General features: G+C 33.6%; 1 protein-coding gene across 1 annotated transcript; it reads left to right on the forward strand.

Annotated features, from left to right (window-relative positions):
• The first annotated feature begins 1,405 nt into the window (after positions 1 to 1,405).
• LOC134707427 (beta-1,3-galactosyltransferase 1-like) lies at positions 1,406 to 3,406 on the forward strand. Its single transcript, XM_063567157.1, has 2 exons — positions 1,406 to 1,598; positions 2,302 to 3,406. Exon 2 carries the CDS (start codon positions 2,339 to 2,341, stop codon positions 3,359 to 3,361), a length of 1,023 nt encoding a protein of 340 aa, XP_063423227.1. The 5' UTR covers positions 1,406 to 1,598; positions 2,302 to 2,338; the 3' UTR covers positions 3,362 to 3,406.
• Positions 3,407 to 24,676: the final 21,270 nt, after the last annotated feature.

A 24,676-nucleotide genomic window follows, 5' to 3' on the forward strand; every position in this document is an offset into this window, starting at 1 on the left:
GAACGGACCTGTGCCAATTGAAAGTATCGGGACAGAAATGCCAATCACTGGTATGTCAGATTCATTCTTAAAGTTCATGACTTCTTATTATTCATAATCGATCTTAAAGCAAGGGATCGTCTTTAATATCAAGCAGCTGTTATTCAGGCCAGACACTGTCCTTTGGCGGTATTTTGAGGAACAAACCAAAACCAGTTACACAAAAACATTTTAAATATTTATGAGATTAACATGTTTTATCATTGTCGCCTTTAATTATTTCGTATATCTTGTTCATCTGTTTTACCCGGATAGTTTCCGTTCGGTGTCCGTTTTATGCGATACTCGTCTGTTCAAGGTACGTTCGACATTCGTTCTGTCCGGTACGTTTCCGTTTCTCGTACGTTGCACATACGCGGTGTATGTCCGTTATGCATTCGTTACGCGTCCGCTCTATTTTTGTAAACAGATTTCTTATATCTTCATCCGTAAGGCGTTCGTTCATGCTATCTAGTAAGGTGTGACCGCCGGCGGGGTCGATATATATCAAAAGTAAAAATAGAAAAATATGAGAAAATAAATAACACCAGCTATATATTATCAAAACAATGCAACTGTTTGAATTTGTTTTAAGTACAAATACTCTCAGCATAATGAGAGTGCAGATTTATATAGTTAAAATATTCTGTGTCTGTTTGTCTTACTGACATCATCTAGTACACATTTCAGATTTTATCGATTTATTAGCATAGAAAAGGATTTAGTCTGTGCTTCTTTTCTGAAATGTATGACTTAATTGTTCGTGAAGTTTGTTTTTCTTATTTTCTAAAGATATGTCTGTTATATCCGTTTGTGAGAATCTCAAAAAGGTATTGTATTTTCCCCTTGTATATACTGTCAATTTATTAAGTGATGGAGTTAAAACTAATCCTCAGTTTTTAACCTTTAATCGTGCTTGTTGTGTAACTTGGTGAAATTATTTTACTTGAGAGACCATTAGTACGTCATATACACAGTTACATAATTATTTAATGATATCTAAAGGCTAAATGACAGTTGTATTTCAGAGTCTTCAATATTTAAGAATATTAGTTTCGCGTAGATAGTAATGCACAGGACTCAAAGAATATGTGTATCCGGACAGAAGGTGTTTCATCGAGAGATGTATGAGTCCCTAATTTTTTAGCTTCTCAAGTATCTGTTTTCTGTGCGCATCATATTTTGAGCGGACAAATTGGAAATATGCAACATCGTCTGTGACTTTGCAGCTTTGAAGAATTTCACTTGAACGTTTAACTATTTTTTAAGGATACGTATTGACATTAATACAGCCAGATCATTATCTGAATATGGTTCGTTAATTTTCTACATACAACGGCGGAATACTCATCCTAAAAGATACATTATTTTGGATGGAATGCAGTAATCTTGCCTTTGGGTTTGCTGGCCACGGTTTTTGCCAAATGTGCCTAAAGATGTTTTTGTGAAACATTGGATGTCGTCCTTATAAAGGGGATATGACACTCTGGTTTACCCTTATTGAGAGCATTATTTACTGTCTGGTCTCCAATTTCATTTCCTGAAATTCCGACGTTGTTTGGGATTCACTCAAATATTATGTAATTGCCTAGTTTGACTATTTGCTTATAATTTTGATCTTTAGATCCGTCTGTAAAAAAATTAAGAAGGAAATGGAGAATGTGTCAAAGCGAAAACAACCCGACCGTAGAGCAGACAACATATATACTTCGAAGCCATGCTACTGAGATATCAAATTGCTTGCACTGTTGCCGTCTCGCTAGACTAACGGGACTAACTAAATTCTGGAACATCTAATTTAACCTTAAATATGCGGACTTTGCGATTGTCTTTTTTTTACATTTTCAGCTTTTTTGTTCTGTTTTTGCATCTTTATTTTTACTCTCAATAAAGCTCAATATTTGTGATAACATTTTGAAAAAAAATGTCTAGATTGAATCATTTAGATCTCTCTTGATAAATGGTGTTGTCCTAAATATATCATCTTTATTGAAATTCGAACGAACACGCAATTATATCTTACAACACGTTGGTAAGTCTTAATTTTATGAGCGGAGTAAGGAATAGTTATCAAAAGTGCATATTCACTTCCAAAGCGAATTTTAACTATTACAGAATTAAGCATATAACTATTGGTATTTCTGTTTGTTGATTTTGCCTTACCAATTAGAGTAATTGTTTTCTGTTTATAATATTATAATAAATCAGAGGGTGTTGGTTTACGAAGACTGTATGTGTGTATTATTTGAAATCGATCATGTGGTATCAAACTGCTTTTTTCAGATTTACATAGAACCTTCTTAAAAGAACCTCAGACATCATGTTTAAAATAATTCACATGAAACAGAGGAATATCCGGAAAAGAGTTGTACGACTGCTTCCACTTTTTCTATCGTTTGGACTCGTATTTTTAATGTTCTGTTACATTAGCACCAGCCTGAGATCTGTAATTTGTAATGTAAAACCTTTATTATTATACAAAACTACAGGTGACAAAGTTTTTCTTCAAGAGTTGAACATGCAACAACAATGTACTGGATGCTTCCCAGAAAGCATTCACTTAATTATCGATAATGATCAAATTTGTAAACCTAGTAACGTGTCTATCGATATACTTATTATGATAATGTCTTCTCCGCAAAATAAGTTGAGTCGAAATGCTATAAGAGATACTTGGTTAAAGCATACGAAAACGAACAAAGGGAACATCAGATACGTATTTTTACTTGGAGACTCGTCAATGACAAATGAATTAGAGAAGGAAAATTTAAAAACTAATGATATTATTTTGGGAAGCTTTAAGGACACATACAATAATCTAACTTATAAAACATTGATGAGTTTTCAATGGGCAGCAAAACATTGCAGAAATGCACAGTTTGTTATGAAAACGGATGATGATGTGTACGTGCATATTCCTGGACTAAAAAGGGTCATAAAGGAGAACGCAAAAGCGTTACAGACCGCAGTTGGGGGATACTGTCAACAAGTTGCAAATCCTGTAAGAGATAAGGAGTCCAAATGGTATGCTTCATTTGAAAGCTATCCACAAACAACATATCCGGGGTATTGTTCTGGCACTGGATATGTTACCAGTTTAAACGTTGTCACGCACATAGTGAAAATATCAAAAATTGTTCCGTTTTTTCATCTGGAAGATGTGTATATTGCTTTGTGTATACAAAAACTTGGATTTTGCTTACATTCTTTAAAAGGTTTTATGCTAGCTTATGATTTAGACAACTGTAAAAATCACGATAACACGTTAGTTACCATTCATAAAGTGTCAGTCAGCATGTTGAGACGTATTTGGGAGATACCTTGTACTTTTAATTTAGTATGACTGAACATTGACAAATTATACAATATATGTATTTGCGTTTTTGCAAAGATGAGTTATACCAATAATAATAAAGAAACGATACATTCAATATTTCAAAATGTATTTTAATCTTTATCTGTATCTGTTAACCAGAAAACATAACAGTCTTCTGTTGATATAATGAATATTATTGATAAAAGACAACGTAATAATAGGTCTCATGGCATACCTATCAATCGAAATCAACGAGTTAAACGTCGTTGAAAAATTTCACACAATTAAACTGTAATATTGTATCTATATTTAAAAACAATTGTAGGCATCAATTCCAATGAAATTCATAAAAAAAGGCAGCAGTAGTATACCGCTGTTCAAAACTCGTAAATCCATGAACAAAAAACAAAATTGGGGTAACAAACCAAAACCGAGGGAAACGCATGAAATACAAAAGGAGAACAACGACACAACACTAAAATGTAACACACACAGAAACGGACATACCAGTGAAGCTGTGGCCATTGATTGGCGTTCTATAATTGCCCAATGACTGGGGCAAATTAGGTGAAAGTTCTTCTGTAATGCTCATTGCTCACGACGTAATTATGATAGATATTTAAACTGTAGTGTCAGCAAAGGTTCTCAACGCCTAAATAAAATGATTCAAAAAACAAATACAGCAATAACCTTTATGTTTATCCTTTGATCGATATTGAATACTTCTTTACTTGTGTGTTTGTTATGTTTTGATAATCATTTTGTATGATATCGCAAGTACTTTCAGAAGAAGAAAAACATATCAACTGGCTTTAAAAGTTAATGCATGTGTTGATAAATATATTTTCTTTGGACGTTAATGTAATTTATCAATTGTTGTTGTCAAATTATGTATATCTTTTGAACTTTTATCTGGTGGGAAATTTTATTTTTGAACGAGATTTGGGTGCTAAATCTTTGGGACAAGAAGTGATTTTGTCCAGTTAAAAAAGGAAAAAAAAATAGTATGTCTGAAGCTGTCAAGCTGAATTTTAGATATAGGAATATATGGTATGAGTGACATTGAGACAACTCTCCATTGAATAACAATTTACAAAATTAAACCATTATAGGTCACGGTGCCTTGGCTCATACCGAAAAACAAGCTATAAAGTGCCCCACAAATTACGGGAAAACCAACTGTCTTACCTATATAAAAAACGAGATCCACTAAACACAGAATTGTCAAAATTTTGAGTTAGAGCTGGTAAAAACCGCAATTTGTCCAAATAGTAGTTCACTTCATTGTAAAAATCGCAATGAGATAGAGCAAGTGCGATTTTGAACTTTTCTTCTCACTACTATACTTGTAAAAACCCTTGGCAAAAGAAACGTATTCAACTTTTATTTTTTAATCGACCCAACTTACATAGTCATGAATGAGTTCGTGCATTGACTGCATATAAACTATGTTTAAAATATACTATACACTGTAGTTCGCATAATCATTTTTTTTCTTTTGTTGATAGATTTGTCTTTCTGCGAGTGATTAATTATTATTGACTCTTTCAGTTTACTCATAAATCATCTTAAACTTACATTATATATAAATATCCATACCAACCTTGATTAAACATATGTCCTAGTCATATATAAGGACATAGATTCGCAAGGTCTTTTATTCATTATAGTCAGTTGACCCAAGTAATATTGCGAACCATATGTCCATGCGGTGTCCGTGGGTTTTTTTGTTGATTATTTTATTTCTTGCTCAGTTATCATCCATTTAACTTTCGTGTTTGTTATGTCAAGACCTTTTGGAGCTTTCATGTTAAAATATAGTGTGTGTTTTTCTTGTTTTTGAAGTTGATACGGTGACGTATAGTTCTTAACGTTCGTTGGTCCCAAAAAAAGATTAGTCTGATTGCCTATCACACCACATTTTTATATGCAGTAATGTCTATAATAATAAAATTGAGAACTGAACCGCTGAATGTGTCAAAGCGACAACAACCCACAACAAAAGACCAGAAAACAGTTTTTTTTTTTTATTTTAAACATATTTTATTCATTAATATATGAAAAGAATTAAACAACAGGCACAGCCTATAAAAGCTCTCTATATAATACATGTACAAGGTATAATTTAACTACAACAACTGTATTTAAAATAATGCAATTTAGTGGAACATGCATGCTACTCATGAGCACACATGAGCAAATATTTGTAAACAGTGTTACTTAATACATGCAAAGTATATTTAAATTAATATGCAATTAATCATCAGTTATTAAAATAAAGGCAACAGTAGTATACCGCTGTTCAAAACTCATAAATCCATGGACAAAAAACAAAATCAGGGTAACAAACTAAAACCCAGGGAAACGCATTTAATATAGGAGGAGAACAACGACACAACACCAAAACACAACACACACAGAAACGGACCAAGCATCAGACAAAATACCACGAGAATATGAATATTACATCAAAACCGAAAACATCAATTTGGGATAGACAAGTACCGTGCCACGTCTTATCGTAATATCTTGAAACATGCTAATATCCTTTATAAGACATTAGAAATATACATATATGGCTTGAAAGAGACACTAAGCTTGCTTAGTGGAATAGATGAATTAATGTTGGGGTGTAGGAAAAAAACAAAAAAAACGCTAGATGAAACAACTAGAGGCTCTCAAGAGCCTGTGTCGGTCGTCTTGGTCTATGTGCATATTACACAATGGACACAGATAAATCAAAACAAAATTGTGTTTTGATGATGGTGATGTGTTTGTAGATCTTATTTAACTGAACATTCTTGTTGCTACAATTATCTCTATTTATAATGAACTTGGCCCCGTAATTATAGTGGAAAATATTTTCTAAAAATCTACAAACAATTATGAAAAATGTAAAAAATTGACTATAAAGGGCAATAACTCCTAAAGGGGTCAACTGACCATATCGGTCATGTTGACATATTTGTAAATCTTACTTTGCTGAACATTACTGCTGTTTACTGTTTATCTCTCTCTATAATATTATTCAAGATGATAACCAAAAACAGCAAAATTTCCTTGAAATTACCAATTCAGAGGCAGTTACCAAACAACTGGTTGTTTGATTCATCTGAAATTTTCAGGGCAGATAGATCATGACTTGATAAACAATTTAACCCCTTTTCAGATTTTCTCTAAATGCATTATTTTTTTAGTAATAAGCCAAAAACTGCATTTTACCCCCATTATATATTTTTAGCCATGGCGGCCATCTTAGTTCGTTGACCGGGTCACCGGACACAATTTTGAAACTAAATACCCCAATACTGATTGCGGCCACGTACGGTTTATTTTTGCCAAGTAGTTTTAGAGGAGAAGATTTTTGTAAAAGATTACCAAGAGTTACGAAAAATGGTTAAAAATTGACTATAAAGGGCAATAACTCCTAAAGGGGTCAACTGACCATTTCAGTCGTGCTGACTTATTTGTAAATCTTACCATGCTGAACATGATAACTGTTCACTGTTTATCTCTATATATAATATTATTCAAGATAATAACCAAAAACAGAAAAAAAATCCTTAAAATTACCAAATCAGGGGCAACAACCCAACAACGTGTTGTTGGGTTCATCTGAAATTTTCAAGGCAGATTAGATCTTGACCTGATAAACAATTTAATTCCATGGCAGATTTGCTCTTTATGCTTGGGTGTTTGAGTTGTATACCTAAAACTGCATTTTACCCCTATGTTCTATTTTTAGCCATGACGGCCATCTTGGTTGGTTGGCCTGGTCACCGGACACAAATTTTAAACTAAATACCCGAATTATACTAGTGGCCAAGTTTGATTAAATTTGGCCCAGTAGTTTCAGAGAAGATTTTTGTAAAAGATATCTAAGATTTACGAAAAATGGTTAAAAATTGACCATAAAGGGCAATAACTCCTACATGTAAAGGGGTCAACTGACCATTTCGGTCATGTTGACTAATTGGTGAATCTTACTTTCCTGAACATTTTTGTTGTTACTGTTTATCTCTATCTATAATATTATTCAAGATAATAACCAAAAACAGCAAAATTTCCTTAAAATGACTAACTCAGGGGCAGCAACCCAACAACGGGTTTTAGGGGGCAGCAACCCAACAACAATTTTTAAACAAGATACCCCAATGATGATTGTGGTCAAGTTTTGTTTAATTTGGCCCAGTAGTTTCAGAGGAGAAGATTTTTGTAAAAGTTAACGACGACGGACGACGACGGACGCCTGACGCAAAATAATGCTCACTTACATGTAGCACTTTTGGCCAGGTGAGCTAAAAATTAAGTAAGTTTCAAACAAAACGTTGAGTGTCATTGATATATTTAATAACAGATTTTAAAATAGCAATATTCATATCATATGAAAAAATTCTGTTTACAGAAAGCGCAACCTATACAAACATTTATTCAAAAAAAAATTTTGGTAAAAACTTTTTTTCTCACAATGATAATTATCTTTTATAATTATAGCTTTGAAGAAATCACCGCTAATCATATTCAAAATAGGGTGGCTGTGGCTCTTATTTGACAACCTAAACTATTCCATTGACTTAGACAGATTATGTGAAAGTTTGTATGTAACGACCACCGTACTTATGACACTATTTTCAACATGTATTACCGTAACCTTTTTCCCCTTGAATACATAGGCTATAATAAAACAAAACAATATAGTCATATTGCCGATAACCCAGACAGCTTGAAGGACACCGGATTTTAATAAGTTGAATATACTATTCATAAGTATAAATACATAAATAAATCAATACAATTATAGATGATAACTGAATGCTGATATATGACATATATGTTGTATATTTATTCAATTACCAAAAAATAACAAGGGCTCTTTCATCAACGATCCCGCCGGCCAGGAAAAACCCAACCAAAACGAGTTAACTCGGATCAAACTACATTAAATACCAAAAATATGTAGTTGAAAAAAGTTGGAAACCTGCGTCCAAACCCTATGCTCGAAAGACCGTCTCCACAGGTATACTTGGACAGTATAAATATATATATATTTGTCACTGACTCAGACGTACTTATGAATATAATTATTTTCTGTGACTGTATCTTACATTAATTTGTAGGATCCTTTACTATAGATAATTTAGCTGATCTGTAACAATAACATCTTCATGCCTTATATATCATGTACTGTAGTACGCCGCTAGATTAAAACTGACGTGGAAAGATAACATATGGCCACCGAAAGCTCTTTTTTGAGAGCCCAGGTGGTCGTGTGGTCTAGCGGGACGGCTGCAGTGCAGGCGATTTGGTGTCACGATATCACAGTAGCATGGGTTCGAATCCCGGCGAGGGAAGAACCAAAAATTTGCGAAAGCAAATTTACAGATCTAACATTGTTAGGTTGATGTTTAGACGAGTTGTATATACATTATGTACACAGCCATGTATCACCATCATTGATGGCGATCCGATGGATACATCTGTTGTAGGGTTGTCACTGACTCAGACGTACTTATGAATATAATTATTTTCTGTGACTGTATCTTACATTAATTTGTAGGATCCTTTACTATAGATAATTTAGCTGATCTGTAACAATAACATCTTCATGCCTTATATATCATGTACTGTAGTACGCCGCTAGATTAAAACTGACGTGGAAAGGTAACATATGGCCACCGGAAGCTCTTTTTTGAGAGCCCAGGTGGTCGTGTGGTCTAGCGGGACGGCTGCAGTGCAGGCGATTTGGTGTCACGATATCACAGTAGCATGGGTTCGAATCCCGGCGAGGGAAGAACCAAAAATTTGCGAAAGCAAATTTACAGATCTAACATTGTTAGGTTGATGTTTAGACGAGTTGTATATACATTATGTACACAGCCATGTATCACCATCATTGATGGCGATCCGATGGATACATCTGTTGTAGGGTTGTCACTGACTCAGACGTACTTATGAATATAATTATTTTCTGTGACTGTATCTTACATTAATTTGTAGGATCCTTTACTATAGATAATTTAGCTGATCTGTAACAATAACATCTTCATGCCTTATATATCATGTACTGTAGTACGCCGCTAGATTAAAACTGACGTGGAAAGGTAACATATGGCCACCGAAAGCTCTTTTTTTGAGAGCCCAGGTGGTCGTGTGGTCTAGCGGGACGGCTGCAGTGCAGGCGATTTGGTCTCACGATATCACAGTAGCATGGGTTCGAATCCAAGCGAGGGAAGAACCAAAAATTTGCGAAAGCAAATTTACAGATCTAACATTGTTAGGTTGATGTTTAGACGAGTTGTATATACATTATGTACACAGCCATGTATCACCATCATTGATGGCGATCCGATGGATACATCTGTTGTAGGGTTGTCACTGACTCAGACGTACTTATGAATATAATTATTTTCTGTGACTGTATCTTACATTAATTTGTAGGATCCTTTACTATAGATAATTTAGCTGATCTGTAACAATAACATCTTCATGCCTTATATATCATGTACTGTAGTACGCCGCTAGATTAAAACTGACGTGGAAAGGTAACATATGGCCACCATAAGCTCTTTTTTTGAGAGCCCAGGAGGTCGTGTGGTCTAGCGGGACGGCTGCAGTGCAGGCGATTTGGTGTCACGATATCACAGTAGCATGGGTTCGAATCCCGGCGAGGGAAGAACCAAAAATTTGCGAAAGCAAATTTACAGATCTAACATTGTTAGGTTGATGTTTAGACGAGTTGTATATATATATATATATAAGTGCCTATAAATAGCAGCACATGACATTCAAATCTATGGGAGTGTGGATTAATCAGTACAGAGATTAATTCAATTACACAAATAAAATTATAGATTGCCTAACAATGTAATTTTAACACACTATTTAGTATATAAATATAAAAATGTTTAAAATATTTACAAAATGATGAAAATAAACGCAATATTTCGCTAGACCAACTGGCTTTATCAAGCGTGCATCTATCCAGGTGAAATCGGATGTAGATGATAAGAAACTTTTGCAGCTCAATGTATATGTTGAACTTAGCTGCCTTGAAAATAAGAAAATTTTGCAGCTCAATGTCTATGTTGAATTTGGATTGAGCTGCCTTAAAAATTAAAAAAAAAATGCAGCTCCATGTATATGTTGCTCTTGGATTTAGCTGCCTTAAAAATACATAATTGGAAGTTGAAATTAGCAACGTCCATTGGCCGATATTACGGGATAAAAAGGACGATGCTTTGTTTTTAAATTATATTTTATCTTTCCTGTATCTTTTCTCGTCTTTTTCGTTAAGACCATCAGGTTCTAAAGTGTGGAGTTGGTGGATCCAAAAGTTTTCTCTTCTCCTTCTCGCCGTGGTGTCCCACTCGGTGTTGACTTCTATAATTTGGAAAGTGACATTTTCAAAATGATGTTTCGTTGAACGAAGATGTCTTGTGAGAGGACAGTTTTTGTTGGTTTTGTACGATGAACGATGGTTATTAAGCCGAATATTAAATTTGTCCATTGTTTCTCCCACATACTGAATGCCACAAGTGTCACATGTTAATATATAAATTGAGTTCTCCGTTTAACAGTTGGAATTTGAGTAGATGGTATAATTTTGTTTAGTAACGGAGCTGACGAAAGAACTGCTTGTATTGGCAGCTTTACAACACAAACAATTCCTTCGACCACATTGTTTGTAGCAACCGGGCGATGGAGTAGGCTGTTTTGCTAGTACAGAAGTCACTAATTTGTCACGGGTGTTTTTAGGTCTTCTGAAGGCCATGACTGGTGGTGATGAAAATACTTTTTTTAGATTTAAATCAGTTTCTATAATTTTCCAATGCTTCTGAACAATGGGATACATTCAGCCAGGCATTACGAATCAAGAGAATATGCTCTAATGAAAATACGAAAGATGCTAGACTTGGACAACTTCGTAAACATCTAGTTGTTCGAAGATACAATAACAACATCATTGATAGCGCTTTCGAAAGAGCAAACAAAACTAGTCGCCAAGAACTTCTTGAGTACAAAGATAAGAATAAAGCAGCTAACAGAACACCCCTTGTACTCACTTACCATCCTGATTTTAAAAATGTGTCATCCATTGTTCAGAAGCATTGGAAAATTATAGAAACTGATTTAAATCTAAAAAAAGTATTTTCATCACCACCAGTCATGGCCTTCAGAAGACCTAAAAACATCCGTGACAAATTAGTGACTTCTGTACTAGCAAAACAGCCTACTCCATCGCCCGGTTGCTACAAATAATGTGGTCGAAGGAATTGTTTGTGTTGTAAAGCTGCCAATACAAGCAGTTCTTTCATCAGCTCCGTTACTAAACCATATTATACCATCTACTCAAATTCCAACTGTAAAACGGAGAACTCAATTTATATATTAACATGTGACACTTGTGGCATTCAGTATGTGGGAGAAACAATGGACAAATTTAATATTCGGCTTAATAACCATCGTTCATCGTACAAAACCAACAAAAACTGTCCTCTCACAAGACATCTTCGTTCAACGAAACATCATTTTGAAAATGTCAATTTCCAAATTATTGAAGTCAACACCGAGTGGGACACCACGGCGAGAAGGAGAAGAGAAAACTTTTGGATCCACCAACTCCACACTTTAGAACCTGATGGTCTTAACGAAAAAGACGAGAAAAGATACAGGAAAGATAAAGAATAATTTAAAAACAAAGCATCGTCCTTTTTATCCCGTAATATCGGCCAATGGACGTTGCTAATTTCAACTTCCAATTATGTATTTTTAAGGCAGCTAAATCCAAGAGCAACATATACATGGAGCTGCAATTTTTTTTTTTAATTTTTAAGGCAGCTCAATCCAAATTCAACATAGACATTGAGCTGCAAAATTTTCTTATTTTCAAGGCAGCTAAGTTCAACATATACATTGAACTGCAAAAGTTTCTTATCATCTACATCCGATTTCACCTGGATAGATGCACGCTTGATAAAGCTAGTTGGTCTAGCGAAATATTGCGTTTATTTTCATCATTTTGTAAATATTTTAAACATTCTTATATTTACATACTAAATAGTGTGTTAAAATTACATTGTTAGGCAATCTATATATATATATATATATATACATGTATGTAATTATTCGTAACAATACACAACTAACCAAGAGCAGAAACCTGAATTAAAACTAAAAATATTACATATCTGAAATATGTAAAAATAAACTTGACACTACGACTGTTGGGTAGAAAGTGAAGGCTTCCAAAATATTTTCCAGCACTTGAAAATGTTCATGTGACTTAATTAGAAAATTCATACGCATCGTTAATACAAATGTTTCCCGCAATTTGTTGAAACGCGGGAAAATGTAAGTATTACCTTAACCTTTTCCCATTGAATATATAGGCTATAATAAAACAAAACAATATATTCATATTGCCGATAACCAAGACAGCAAGAAAAATGTTACATATCTGAAATATGTAAAAATAAACTTGACACTACGACTGTTGGGTAGAAAGTGAAGGCTTTCAAAATATTTTCCTGCACATGAAAATATTCACGTGACTAAATTTGAAAATTCATACGCTTCGTTAATACATATGTTTCTCACTATTCGATAAAACGCGGGAAAAACGTAATGATATCGATATGCCCTAAATTTCTAAGAGTTTACTGTTACTGAAATTCTATACTACTATTACCTCCATTTTTGGACTTCCTAATAATTAAAATTGAGGCGCTACAATTTTTTTTTATTCTATTCTGGTTACATTCCCAAGTGATGTCTCTATGACACGAAGCACAGAGATCATATATGAAAGTCAAAATTGGTGGAAGAGGCAGCCAATTTAAAAAAGGGGTATGTTTGATTTCTATAAATTCAAACAAAAATCATTTAATTTATGTTAAGGAGGACATTGACACGATAAAAACCTGCTAAATAGAGTGAGATTGTTTATACCAATTGTCTTTTGAACACAATTTATGAAAATGTTACCCATATTGAATGGTGGCCCTCCTGGAAACCCCGGAATATTTCAAGCCAAAATAAGTACAGTCCAAAGTCATAATGTAATAAATATACACATACAATATATGTAAATTGTCGGAAAAAATAAAATTTGTTTGTATGAACTTTAGAGACAGGACTTAAGAGAGGCCCGTCAAGTTGTTATCCTATTTTATAGCTAGTACAAATTAATTCTATATTTTCAACAATCTACATATATAGGGGCCAGCTGAAGGACGCCTCCGGGTGCGGGAATTTCTCGCTACATTGAAGACCTGTTGGTGACCTTCTGCTGTTGTTTTTTTTATTTGGTCGGGTTGTTGTCTCTTTGACACATTCCACATTTCCATTCTCAATTTTACAATAACTGTTTAGTGTCTTTGAATATCAGCTGTATTTGTACGAGGCTAGGAAACAAGGTGTATGTGAGCTACTACACCTGTTTCGAGCCGAGTTCAAATACAGCTGGTATTTAAAGACACTAAACAGTTATTGTCTTTATCCTGCAATAAATTCTGTATATTGTTTGTGTCTTTAAAGACACAAAAACTAACATATTTAGCATTTGTTTTCGATTTGTAATCCCTTGAGGCCCGCGTAGTAATATCAAAATCACACATTACCCTGAAGACGAATTCGCAAAAAAAGAATTTCGAATGGTCAACAAGAATACATTGCTCAAGATGAATAATTATCTTTTTTAACATAACAACTAATTTCAACAGTAAAAGCAAATAACAAAACATTGTCAAATTTGAAACAGAAGTGTAAGAGTTGTCCTACGTTTCAGACTTGACATTCACTGAACATGCATGAAGAAATTGTCATGGTTGATTTTGTAACACAATCATTTGAAATCGACAATTGTCATTGTAATTGGAATGCAGCTGGAATACACATTCTGAGGTCACACAGGTTCAAACAGTACTCAGTTCAGCTGTGGGTAGAGCATTAAAGCGATATCTGTATAGTATACAGAACAGCATAGCGATATCTGTAGGGCTGTATCTATATAGTAGGACACACAATTGCAGGATACATTGTGTTTATCCTGACATTTATACCCAGCACTTGCAAAAACTTTACTTTTAAAAATCTGAATCATTGTCTTTTATGTTTCAATGTAATCGACACTGTATGAATGCTTACAGCGAAGAGGACCTCTAAATGAACAACCGCTTTCTCGAAAGATGTCGGATTACAGGAGAATTTATTTAGTACAAATAAAGCAAACAATTTATTATGCACCTTTTTTGTACAATATATAGTTGGCTAATTTCAGGATAAATTATTTTGTCGATATCATTTATCTGAAACAACTTCCAAAAAGCATTGATTGCTGACATAATGCTTATTATATCATACAATTAATATCATCATGGAATCATCTGCTGAAATCTTCTAAATTGATTAGTTGTACATATTTTGTCAACCCACACAATAGCTAACTCTGTTTATCATATTCTATCACATTGTCCTCCACATTTACAAAGATTAGTACAACTGAATACTGCCTTTAAATATTTGCATCGTCCTCGGTAACCGTGTGCATATTCACATTTTACTAGTTAAGCACTTGGAGAAGGGTTCCTTTATAGTTCAGTCGTATGATAAAACCTAGTATAGTCATCACAAATGACAAGGACTATCGTCTGTGGATATCAGAAATTGAATTTTTGATGGCCATCTTGAATTATGGCTATTTTGAAAACATAAACTTCAAATATATCATTATTTGCTATTCTTATTATTTCACTGTTTGCATTTAAACTTTCTTTTGCTAGTTTATATTAGATATTCACCAAGTGGTCAGTTCAGGAAGCACATATTTAGTAAATACAGGTATCAATGTCAATGTTTCCTTTACCTCCACGTTTGAGTTATAATTCTTTCACAACAGATATAACGCATAAACGAAATAATTTTATGATAGAGCTTTGTCATAAAAATTGTAGATTCCAAAAAACAATGGAGCTATCAGCTGAATAACTTATGGATAAATAGACTAAATTTACTGTGTGAAATGGCAATAAATAGAGGACATGCGATGATTTGAAATACCAAACAGATACAAAAAGAAGATCAGACGTAGACATTTAAGCTGAAATCAGTCCTTTGATGCAAGAATATGTAAATGTTGCTGTTGAATTAGTTTTATCGTGACGGTCTTCATTTTGAAACAATTAGGGCAATATCCGCTACTGTTTCTGCAAAGTGGTAATGGAAGCAATTTTTTCTGTAGGTCAGTCCTTATCATAAACATGGATATGCATGATGGCTCGTTTCGAAGCTGGAACATTTTCACATATGTGGTTAAATTTTTGGGGTACGAAGTAATATTAGTTGCCAATTGAAAGAAAATAGTAAACAACCTGTCCGAGAAAGGTATATCTGGATAAACAATGACTACAGTGTATTTTGCTTAGGTGATGTATCTGAAGATCTCTACGATGTATTGTCATTTAGAAACGACAAAAACAGTGCAAATATGTGTCAGTGTACTACAAGACAGTGTTCTCTTACCCTAATTAATTGCTGAATATGTCACAGGAGGACAAGAATCATGACAACATATCAAATAGACAGAACAAAAGACCCTATAAGAAATCCAGGAAACGTTTTGCCATGGAATTGCGCTTTCGATAATAATAGAACACATCCACATCACACTATCTGGAATATATAGTGTGCCAATTTCTTAGCTTGCCGTTCAGGCTATATAGTAAAGTAAACGCCTTGAACAGCTTAAAATTGCCATTGGAGAAAGAACTGGCAAAATAAAAAATTGCAATGTAGCTGTCATAAAAGATCTGCAAGTTTATAAGAAAGGTAGGTTAGTTCTCTAGATTTTTAAAGAGATTGTTCATGAAAATTTGAAAAAGGTCATATCTTTCAAGCGTAAAATGAAGACATCATCATAGCCAAATCCGGCAAAATAGTTTGAAGAGATACACTTGATACTAAGAATAGCTTTACAGGGACCTTCAAAAACAGCTATCAACATGAATCAGGTCAATATATATTCGTTTCCTTAATGAAAAAGATGCTAGGATGGCCAAACATCGAGACACCGTGCAGTTATATTGTTGAATCTCACACAGCACTCACCATTATTTAGCTATAATATCTCAATAGTGCAACTCGTCGATAAAAGTATACAACTGCAAATTATTACTCCTCATATCTAGAGCCACGTGTACGTGGCTCTGTGTTTGTGGAACGCTCGAATCCAAAAAAAATTAAAAAGGTCAAAAAATGTATGAAGTTGAAGAGCATTGAAGGCCATTTTTACTAAAAGTTTTGCTAAATCCAGCTTAGGTAATATATGCCTGAGGTAGAAAAGTCTTAGTATTTCAAAAATTCTAAATTTTGCAAACAGTTTATTTATAAATATAACCATATCAATGATCATTTATGTCAGCACAAAAAGTTCTGACTAATGGCATGGGCTGGTGATACCCTCGAGGAAATAAATCTCCACCAGCATTGGCATTGAATCAGTGGTTGTCAATAAACTCATCATAGATATCAAAAATCCATTTCGTATATACGCCAGACGCGCGTTACTTCTACAAAAGACTCATCAATGACGCTCGAATCCAAAAAAGGTAAAAAGGCCAAATAAAGTACAAAGTTGAAGCGCATTGAGAACCAAAATTCCTAAAAGTTTTTCCAAATCCAGTTAAGGTAATATATGCATGAGGTAGAAAATTCAGAATTTTGTAAACAGTTTAATTATAAATATAACTATATCAATGATAATACATGTCAGGACAAAAAGTGCTGACTACTGGGCTGGTGATACCCTCGGGGAAATAAATCTCCACCAGCAGTAGCATCGACCCAGTGGTTGTAATAAACTCATCATAACATTAATCGAATGCACCTCTAAACCTGAATAACATAACATTATTACATAATCGAGTGTATCTCTCAACTCTAGATTACTTATTAGGTCTTTCCACTTTTCGTGGAAAGACCTTTTGTTTTTCTTCTGATTATTTTTTTTTCTTCTTCTGCCGTCTGAGATGCTTTTTTGTTTTACAACATATCGAATGGATGTTTGGCCAATGATGTTGTTCAGTAATGGGGGTTTCAAAACTCACCCTGTGTAATCGAACATTTATTCTTATAGGAGTTATCTCCCCGCGTCCCCTTTTTCTTGTTATCGCTATATCTATAAGATTTTAACAAACTGTTTTCACCAAATTGTTCGTCTACCCTTAAGAATGATTTGTTTAATTTTGACTGAAGTGATCGGAAGACATCTTATAGGAGTTATTTCCCTTTGAAAATTTAAGATAGACAATATGTTGGATAAATTCATACGGTATAAGTCGTAGAGGCCTACAGTCTTTTAATATGAAGTCCTTGGTCCATTTAAAGGAAATTGACGTCAAGGTCAAAGGTCAAGGTCATGTTATAAATTTTGCTTGTTATCGTTATTCAAAAGAAACTGTTACAGTTAATGATATGATATGTTTGCAAAATTACTGTTTACAATAAGGCTAAACTTCATCATATTCAGTCGAAGGGTTTTGGTTAACCCTAATAGGAGTTTTCTCCCCTTATGTATTTGAAATCATTATTTCTCCACAACCATACAAGTGATTGACCTCGGACCTTCTATTTTGAGTTCACTGATCGATGACCTTGAAATTGAGGTCAAGTTCAAAGGTCAAGGTCATGTTATAAATTTAGAATTTAGCTTGTTATCGTTATTCAAAAGAAACTATTACAGTTAATGATATGATATGTTTGCAAAATTACTGTTTACAATAAGACGCAACTTCATCATATTCAGTCGAAGGGTTTTGGTTAACCCTTAGAGGAGTTTTCTCCCCTTATGTATTTGAATTCATTAACTCTCCACAACCATACTAGTGATTGACCTCGGACCTACTATTTTGAGTTCACTGACCCATGATCTTGTAATTGAGGTCAGGGTCAAAGGTCAAGGTCATGTTATAAATTTTGAATATTGCTTTTTATCTTTATTCAAAAGAAACTGTTACATTAAATGATATGATGTGTTTGCCAAATTACTGTTTACAATACGGGACAACTTCAACCTATTTCAGTCGAAGTGTTTTGGTTAACCCTTGTAACAGTTTTCGCCCCTTATGTATTTGAAATCATTATTTCTCCACAACCATACAAGTGATTGACCTCGGACCTTCCTATTTGAGTTCACTGACCTATGTCCTTGAATTTGAGGTCAATGTTGAAAGTCAAGGTCATATTCTAAATTTTGGAATTTGCTTGTAATCTATATTCGAAAGAAACTGTAACAGTTAATGATATGATGTGTTTGCCAAATTACTGTTTACAATAAGGGGCAACTTCAACCCATTTAGGTCGAAGTGTTTTGGTCAACCCTTATAGGGGTTTTCTCCCTTTTTGTATTTGAAATCGATATTTCTCCACAACCATACAAGTGATTAACCTGGGGTCTTTTAATTTGAGATCACTGACCTATGATCTTGAAATTAAGGTTAAGGTCAAAGGTCAACTTGACGTTCTAGATTTTGACCTTTGCTTTAAATTCTTTCTTGTTCATTATAAAACAATTGAGTCTTCTGCATATACCTATTAATCCTATTTTTAATATCAATTTGAGGTACCAAATTACCTCAACAAGGAGTGACCTTTTCTAAAATCTTTTTTTAAATTTCATTCTTATTATCGAGGTGGAAAGACCTTCAATTGTTCTCTGAAGAATTGGTTTTTAATTTAATAAAGAGATGATTATTTTCTTACATGCAATTAAGCGTAATGTGGAACTTTGTATATTTATACTGGACAGGATAAAAGTCTACTCATACCAAGTATAACTTAATTTGAAGCGGGGATAAAGTCTACACAATGTTTTGAAAAGTGAAAACTTAACAAAGACTAATAGGGGGAAATCTATGAGAGCTGAACTGCACGGGATACTTTTGTAAAGCGTTGTGGGGTGACAAATTTTTGGTGAAAGATGTTAATGTTTATCTGTAGATTTACAGTAGATGTGAGTTGACCTGCAAGCCTGACGATGTATGTTGACCTGTAAGTCGTCATTTGAGATCACCTGGACATGCCTAGATGATCTCATAATTCTCACCATCACTATCATAAACCGAAAGGAGGATTAGTTGAGGGGTAACAGAGTTGCTCGGGAAAGTTTTTTTAAAAGAGAGTTTAGGACAGTGTCATCCGAGGGCACTTATGAAAAACACATCATTTAACAGAAATTAGTCCCTACTATCACTTGTTTACAGTAACCCAGAATTAAGAAGATGACGCTTACCTTTTAAGGAACTGATTCCTCATCAAGAACATCAATTTTGATTTTTAAAAATTACCAGCGTAAAGATGAGTAAAACAATCAATATTAAAAGTTCAGTTCATTATCACATGTCGATATAAGAATTATTTAGCATCTCCTACATGTAATAATTATTCGAAATTATTAACACGATTGTGATTTTTTTTTTTTTTTTTGAGATTTTGTATCCTATAAGACTTGTTGACGACCAATACTCAAAAAGTAAATTATACATTAAACGTCTTGACACGATTTTAGTCAACGGTCATCTTTACGAGGGCGCTGGATCATTACGAGAAACATTACATGTACTCAATAAATAACTTTTGTAAACGCCTTTAAAGAGTACACAACACCAATATTTTAAAAGAAACATTACATTTAATCAGTCAAGATTTCGTCACAATTATCTCCCCATTACGCCAGTTCATTTTTACAATTGAAGGAATGGAAGCCATTGTAGAGATGACGCGCTGCCAATTTAGCTCTGAAAACCGATAAATTTATCCACATAACACCATTACAATCCTTAAATGTCAGTAGTATTTCAAAGGACACATGTATCTTCTCGCTAATGAGCATCAGTTAATGTTCTTGTCTGCATTGAGTCAACTAAAAACTATTATCTGATCAATTGTCAGGTGGAATTTTTGAAAAGCCAGACTTAAAATTTTCAGTGGTTGAAGATACGCATTATTCAGATCCAAATTAAAAGACTGTCGTCAAAAATAAAAGCTATTCGAACACATCTACTCTGTTTTTGTTATTTATTAGAAAGGTATTTCACTTGACCCATACATTTCATCTTTTAGAACAGTAAATTTCTAATGTAACTGTAGCCTTGATTTAATAAATAATGAAAAAATCTTAAGCGAGATGATGTATCAAATACTCTTGCTTTGTACTTTTTTAAGACAAAATATTCATCTAAAGCACACCCTAACATCATTTTTACTTGTGACCAAATCGATGGATCTATCGTAGAGTTGTCACTTGTTGAGACATCCTTATACATCCTTTTACATAACACACACCTAAACCTATGTATAAACCAGCTGAAGGACGCCTCCGGGTGCGTGAGTTTCTCGCTGCATTGAAGACCCATTGGTGGCCTTTGACTGTTGACTGCTCTATGATCGGCATGTTGTCTCTTTTACATATTCCCCATTTCCATTCTCAATTTTTATATTTACCTGTTTATCTGAATGTGCATGTTAAACTACACATCTTTTATCATAAGACCCTGACAACGTAAATTTTAAAAAAAAATGATTTTTTGTATCTTTACTGAAAATGTTACTATATGGGCGCGAAACAATAGGAAGTCTGAAATAACACTGTTGTTCTTCGATTGTGATGTCCAGCGTGAAATGTAAATTAGCCAAGTTTGTTGTGTTCCCATTCGGAGCAATATTCAAAGGTTCTAGATTCGTATGCCTGATGATGCATTATTATTTATTATTATTATACAGTATTTATAATAGCGCATTATATAATATTAAAATTACCCTAAGCGCTTTACAACATATTTTCATATACATAAATAAGTATTTACAATAACTTAAAAATATAAAAGCCCAGATTTAAAACTTTTAGAACAAAAAAATTGCATGCCTAGACGAAGCCGTTTATCTTGTCAACACATTCAGTAAAAATCTGTTATATATAATAAGCTTATATTGGAAGTTTGTTTTCATGGTTGTCATCTAGCGAAAACTCAACTGTTTTTCGCTAAGCACAAATCGCTATATATAACTGAAACCACCGTCTCACTCTTGAGTCAAAACAGTATGGATTTAGAATTACATCTTCTGTGAACTTTAAAACCTTTCTCTGATGTCATGTTAAAATTTCAGCTCGTCGTATCGGTCTTGTAAAATTCAAAAGGCCCATCTTCTTATGGTTTCATGCAATGTGTCACCACTGCTTTTAAGAATACAACCGTTACGTTTAAAACAACATGTACCTTGTTTTCGCCTTCTTATAGACTGTATTGTCACTTAAACGATGGACAGTCTTTGGACAAAATGAGTTCCTACTTCATAAATGTAAGATATGCTGAGTCTTAATAGTTATATAAAAAGAAGATGTGGTATGATTGCCAATGAGACAACTATATATAGTCTGTTGATTGGTTATGGCAATTCGAAACCTAGAAAATGTCTTTCAATCTCGCAAAGTTTCGGATCTGCAATCTTCATTTTAGTTTTTGCAGTACATCATGATCAATGATGTATATCAATACACAGGAACATGATTTGATATCGGAACTCCTTGTTATTTTGTTATGTATAAAAACGAACACGTGATCATTCCATATTATAGCAAGTGACTCGTTGTTATTACATCTCAACTTTTGAAGAACATAGGTGACCAGAGTCAGATCTATCCTATCAGATTACCCTACCCTTAGTTTCTCTGTTCTATATGCTTCCTTCTGTTCTGCAATATTGGGGCAGGAATGCCGAACATACAATACAACTTTGAATCATTATTGCAAAATAAAGAATAACTTCCAAAACTCCACTAAATTTCGAGTTTCTGTTTATGGCCTTCAGCATATGAAGCAATATTATGGTAATTGTATGACTGAACTAGATATTATAAAGCGTAAACATGAAAAATGTGTTCCTACTATTCATTGTAAAATATACACATGGAAAAAAGTATTGCAACACCTTGTTTTTTTTTAAACTTGAAAAATCAGCCTCTTTTTTCGGATGAAATATAATAAAATATGTGTATAATATTATTGAAACATAGTTAATGATAACATTGGCATTGAAACGAATAAAAAATGTTTTAAAACAAAAAGATAACCACAATTTTCATAACAAAATGAAGTGTTTTTTGTACAAAAAAAATGCATTTTACAACTTTTACTGTAGTCGAACTTTACAATGTCAGACATTTCAAAATTAATCTTCAGATGACTGTTCACATCATGGCTGATCGTTATACGCCAAAGAATAAGTACTTTGTGCGCAGCCTCCATTCAAACGGATAATCGCATCTTAACGTCTTCTGATTCTTGCCATAAATCGACTGATTTGTTGTTAATGTGGCAGCAACCATTTCTAATGAAGAGCATTGTTTATTTCATGATGTGTTGAAACTGGTGTGTCCTTTGGCACACTTTCCACCCAATAGTGTCCCATATATGCTCGATCTGGTTCAAATCCGGGCTACGATCGGGCCAAGGAAGATGAACCGAATTCCAATTGAACATTGGATCTTCCTGCACGATGCTTATTTCCAACTTTGGCGAGCTCTGCACTACATTGTATACGGACAACTGTGTGTCTGTTCGTTAGCAAAGGTCTCTGAAATTGTCTTATCGCACGATAACCGGTAGCGATGAGTTGATATCGAATAGGTCTGTAAAAAGCTTCTGTATGGCCACCACTCTCTTTTTAGGAATTTCTTGTTTGCTATAGGTTTCCTTCCGACCAACCTTCATTATGCTTGATTTTCTCTAACAAATGGTATAGAGGGTCTTCATTATCTCGGAAGGTCTTTAACAGCGTTTATTGCCTGATTTTTATTCTCAAAACGACTTATAGTGGAATGGTAATGACCAACAATACGTGCGGTTGTTACAGCGACATCCCTGCTTCGTTTATGCTGATAATCTGCTATCTTGCTGCAGTTAAGAGTTGTCAAGGACTCATTACAAGGTGTCAATCACATAGATTTAAAAACTTGGTTATTTAAAGTGTTGAAAACAATGAGAATAAACACATCTGTTTTGCTGTTTACGGGTACAGTAGCTGCATGTGCAGATAAAAACTTATCGAGTCGATAGTTATTGATTAAACTCAGGTGATACTTAAATAATGTTTAACTAGTTCTATTTAACCAAATTATATTACAAAAAAATAGAGAGTGTTTTTTTAATTTCAATTTAAATTTGGTGTTGCAATACTTTTTTCCATGTGTATAGGTATCTCATTCGGAATGAAACATTTTAGAATACTATCAATGTAAAATAAGTAGTTATATTTGAGAGAGTATGAAAACAAGACTTAAATCAAAATCAGCTTACTCCATGTGCATGATTTTAGTCTAAACATAACTAGAACCTGTATGACACTATTATCATAATAAAATTGAAAGCGTTTCAGAAATGAATTTATCAAAGTTTTACGAAATCGAACATAGAAAATATTGTTTGTTTATATTTAAGACTCGTTTAATTATAGTAAGATCGTTTCGATTTGGATACTGAGTTCATGCACGAGTGAAATCAGGTGGTTTAAAGTCATTCGAGCCATAGCTGTCAAAGTGTACAGTAGCATTTTGCAAAATAAATAATATTATTAATCATATTATTTATTTTCAGATTTGTGGACCACAAGTATGGGGAAACCAGTACTAACTGCTTAATAGCTATATATTTATATGAACCTTCAACAATATTATACTCATATCTATAATAAAAAGAGCACTTGCTTCTACAAGTGGCGTCTACCATGTAAGAGTGTGTGGTTATTTTATGTTCGTTTGAGTTTACAAATTAGAATTTAGTGCTATAAGCGTATAGTTTAGAAGTTAATCATTTCAATATTTAAGATTATATTAAATATCAAATCCTGTCCACATGAGTTTTTCTGTCTCAAATGGCCAGTGTAGAAATATTGTCACAACGCTATTTTATCTAACATTATAAAGCTATATATGAATAGAAATCTTTTCTTTTTTTCTTTTTTTTTTATATATTTATTCATCAAATATGCTTGTTACATTGTTACACCAAGACACCAAGCTTTTCTTGATGCATCCTGTAATATTCCACCGATTGCCCAGGTTAGCAATCAGCTGCTGGTATATATGTATATATTATAATAATATGTATAAATTTCTTGAAATACAATTTTACAACATTTTAATATATTATGTTTTATTCTATCTATCGTCTTAACTTCTTTTTGGTGAATTTAATAATGGATTAAGTTTCATTGTTCTGTTTTCGTTGTATCTTTTTGTGTATTCTCGAACAAAAATTTGATAAACATTTACCTTTGTCAATTTCTGATTAG

The sequence above is a fragment of the Mytilus trossulus genome, chromosome 1 (assembly GCF_036588685.1).
Source record: "Mytilus trossulus isolate FHL-02 chromosome 1, PNRI_Mtr1.1.1.hap1, whole genome shotgun sequence".
In the NCBI taxonomy this organism is placed as follows: domain Eukaryota; kingdom Metazoa; phylum Mollusca; class Bivalvia; order Mytilida; family Mytilidae; genus Mytilus; species Mytilus trossulus.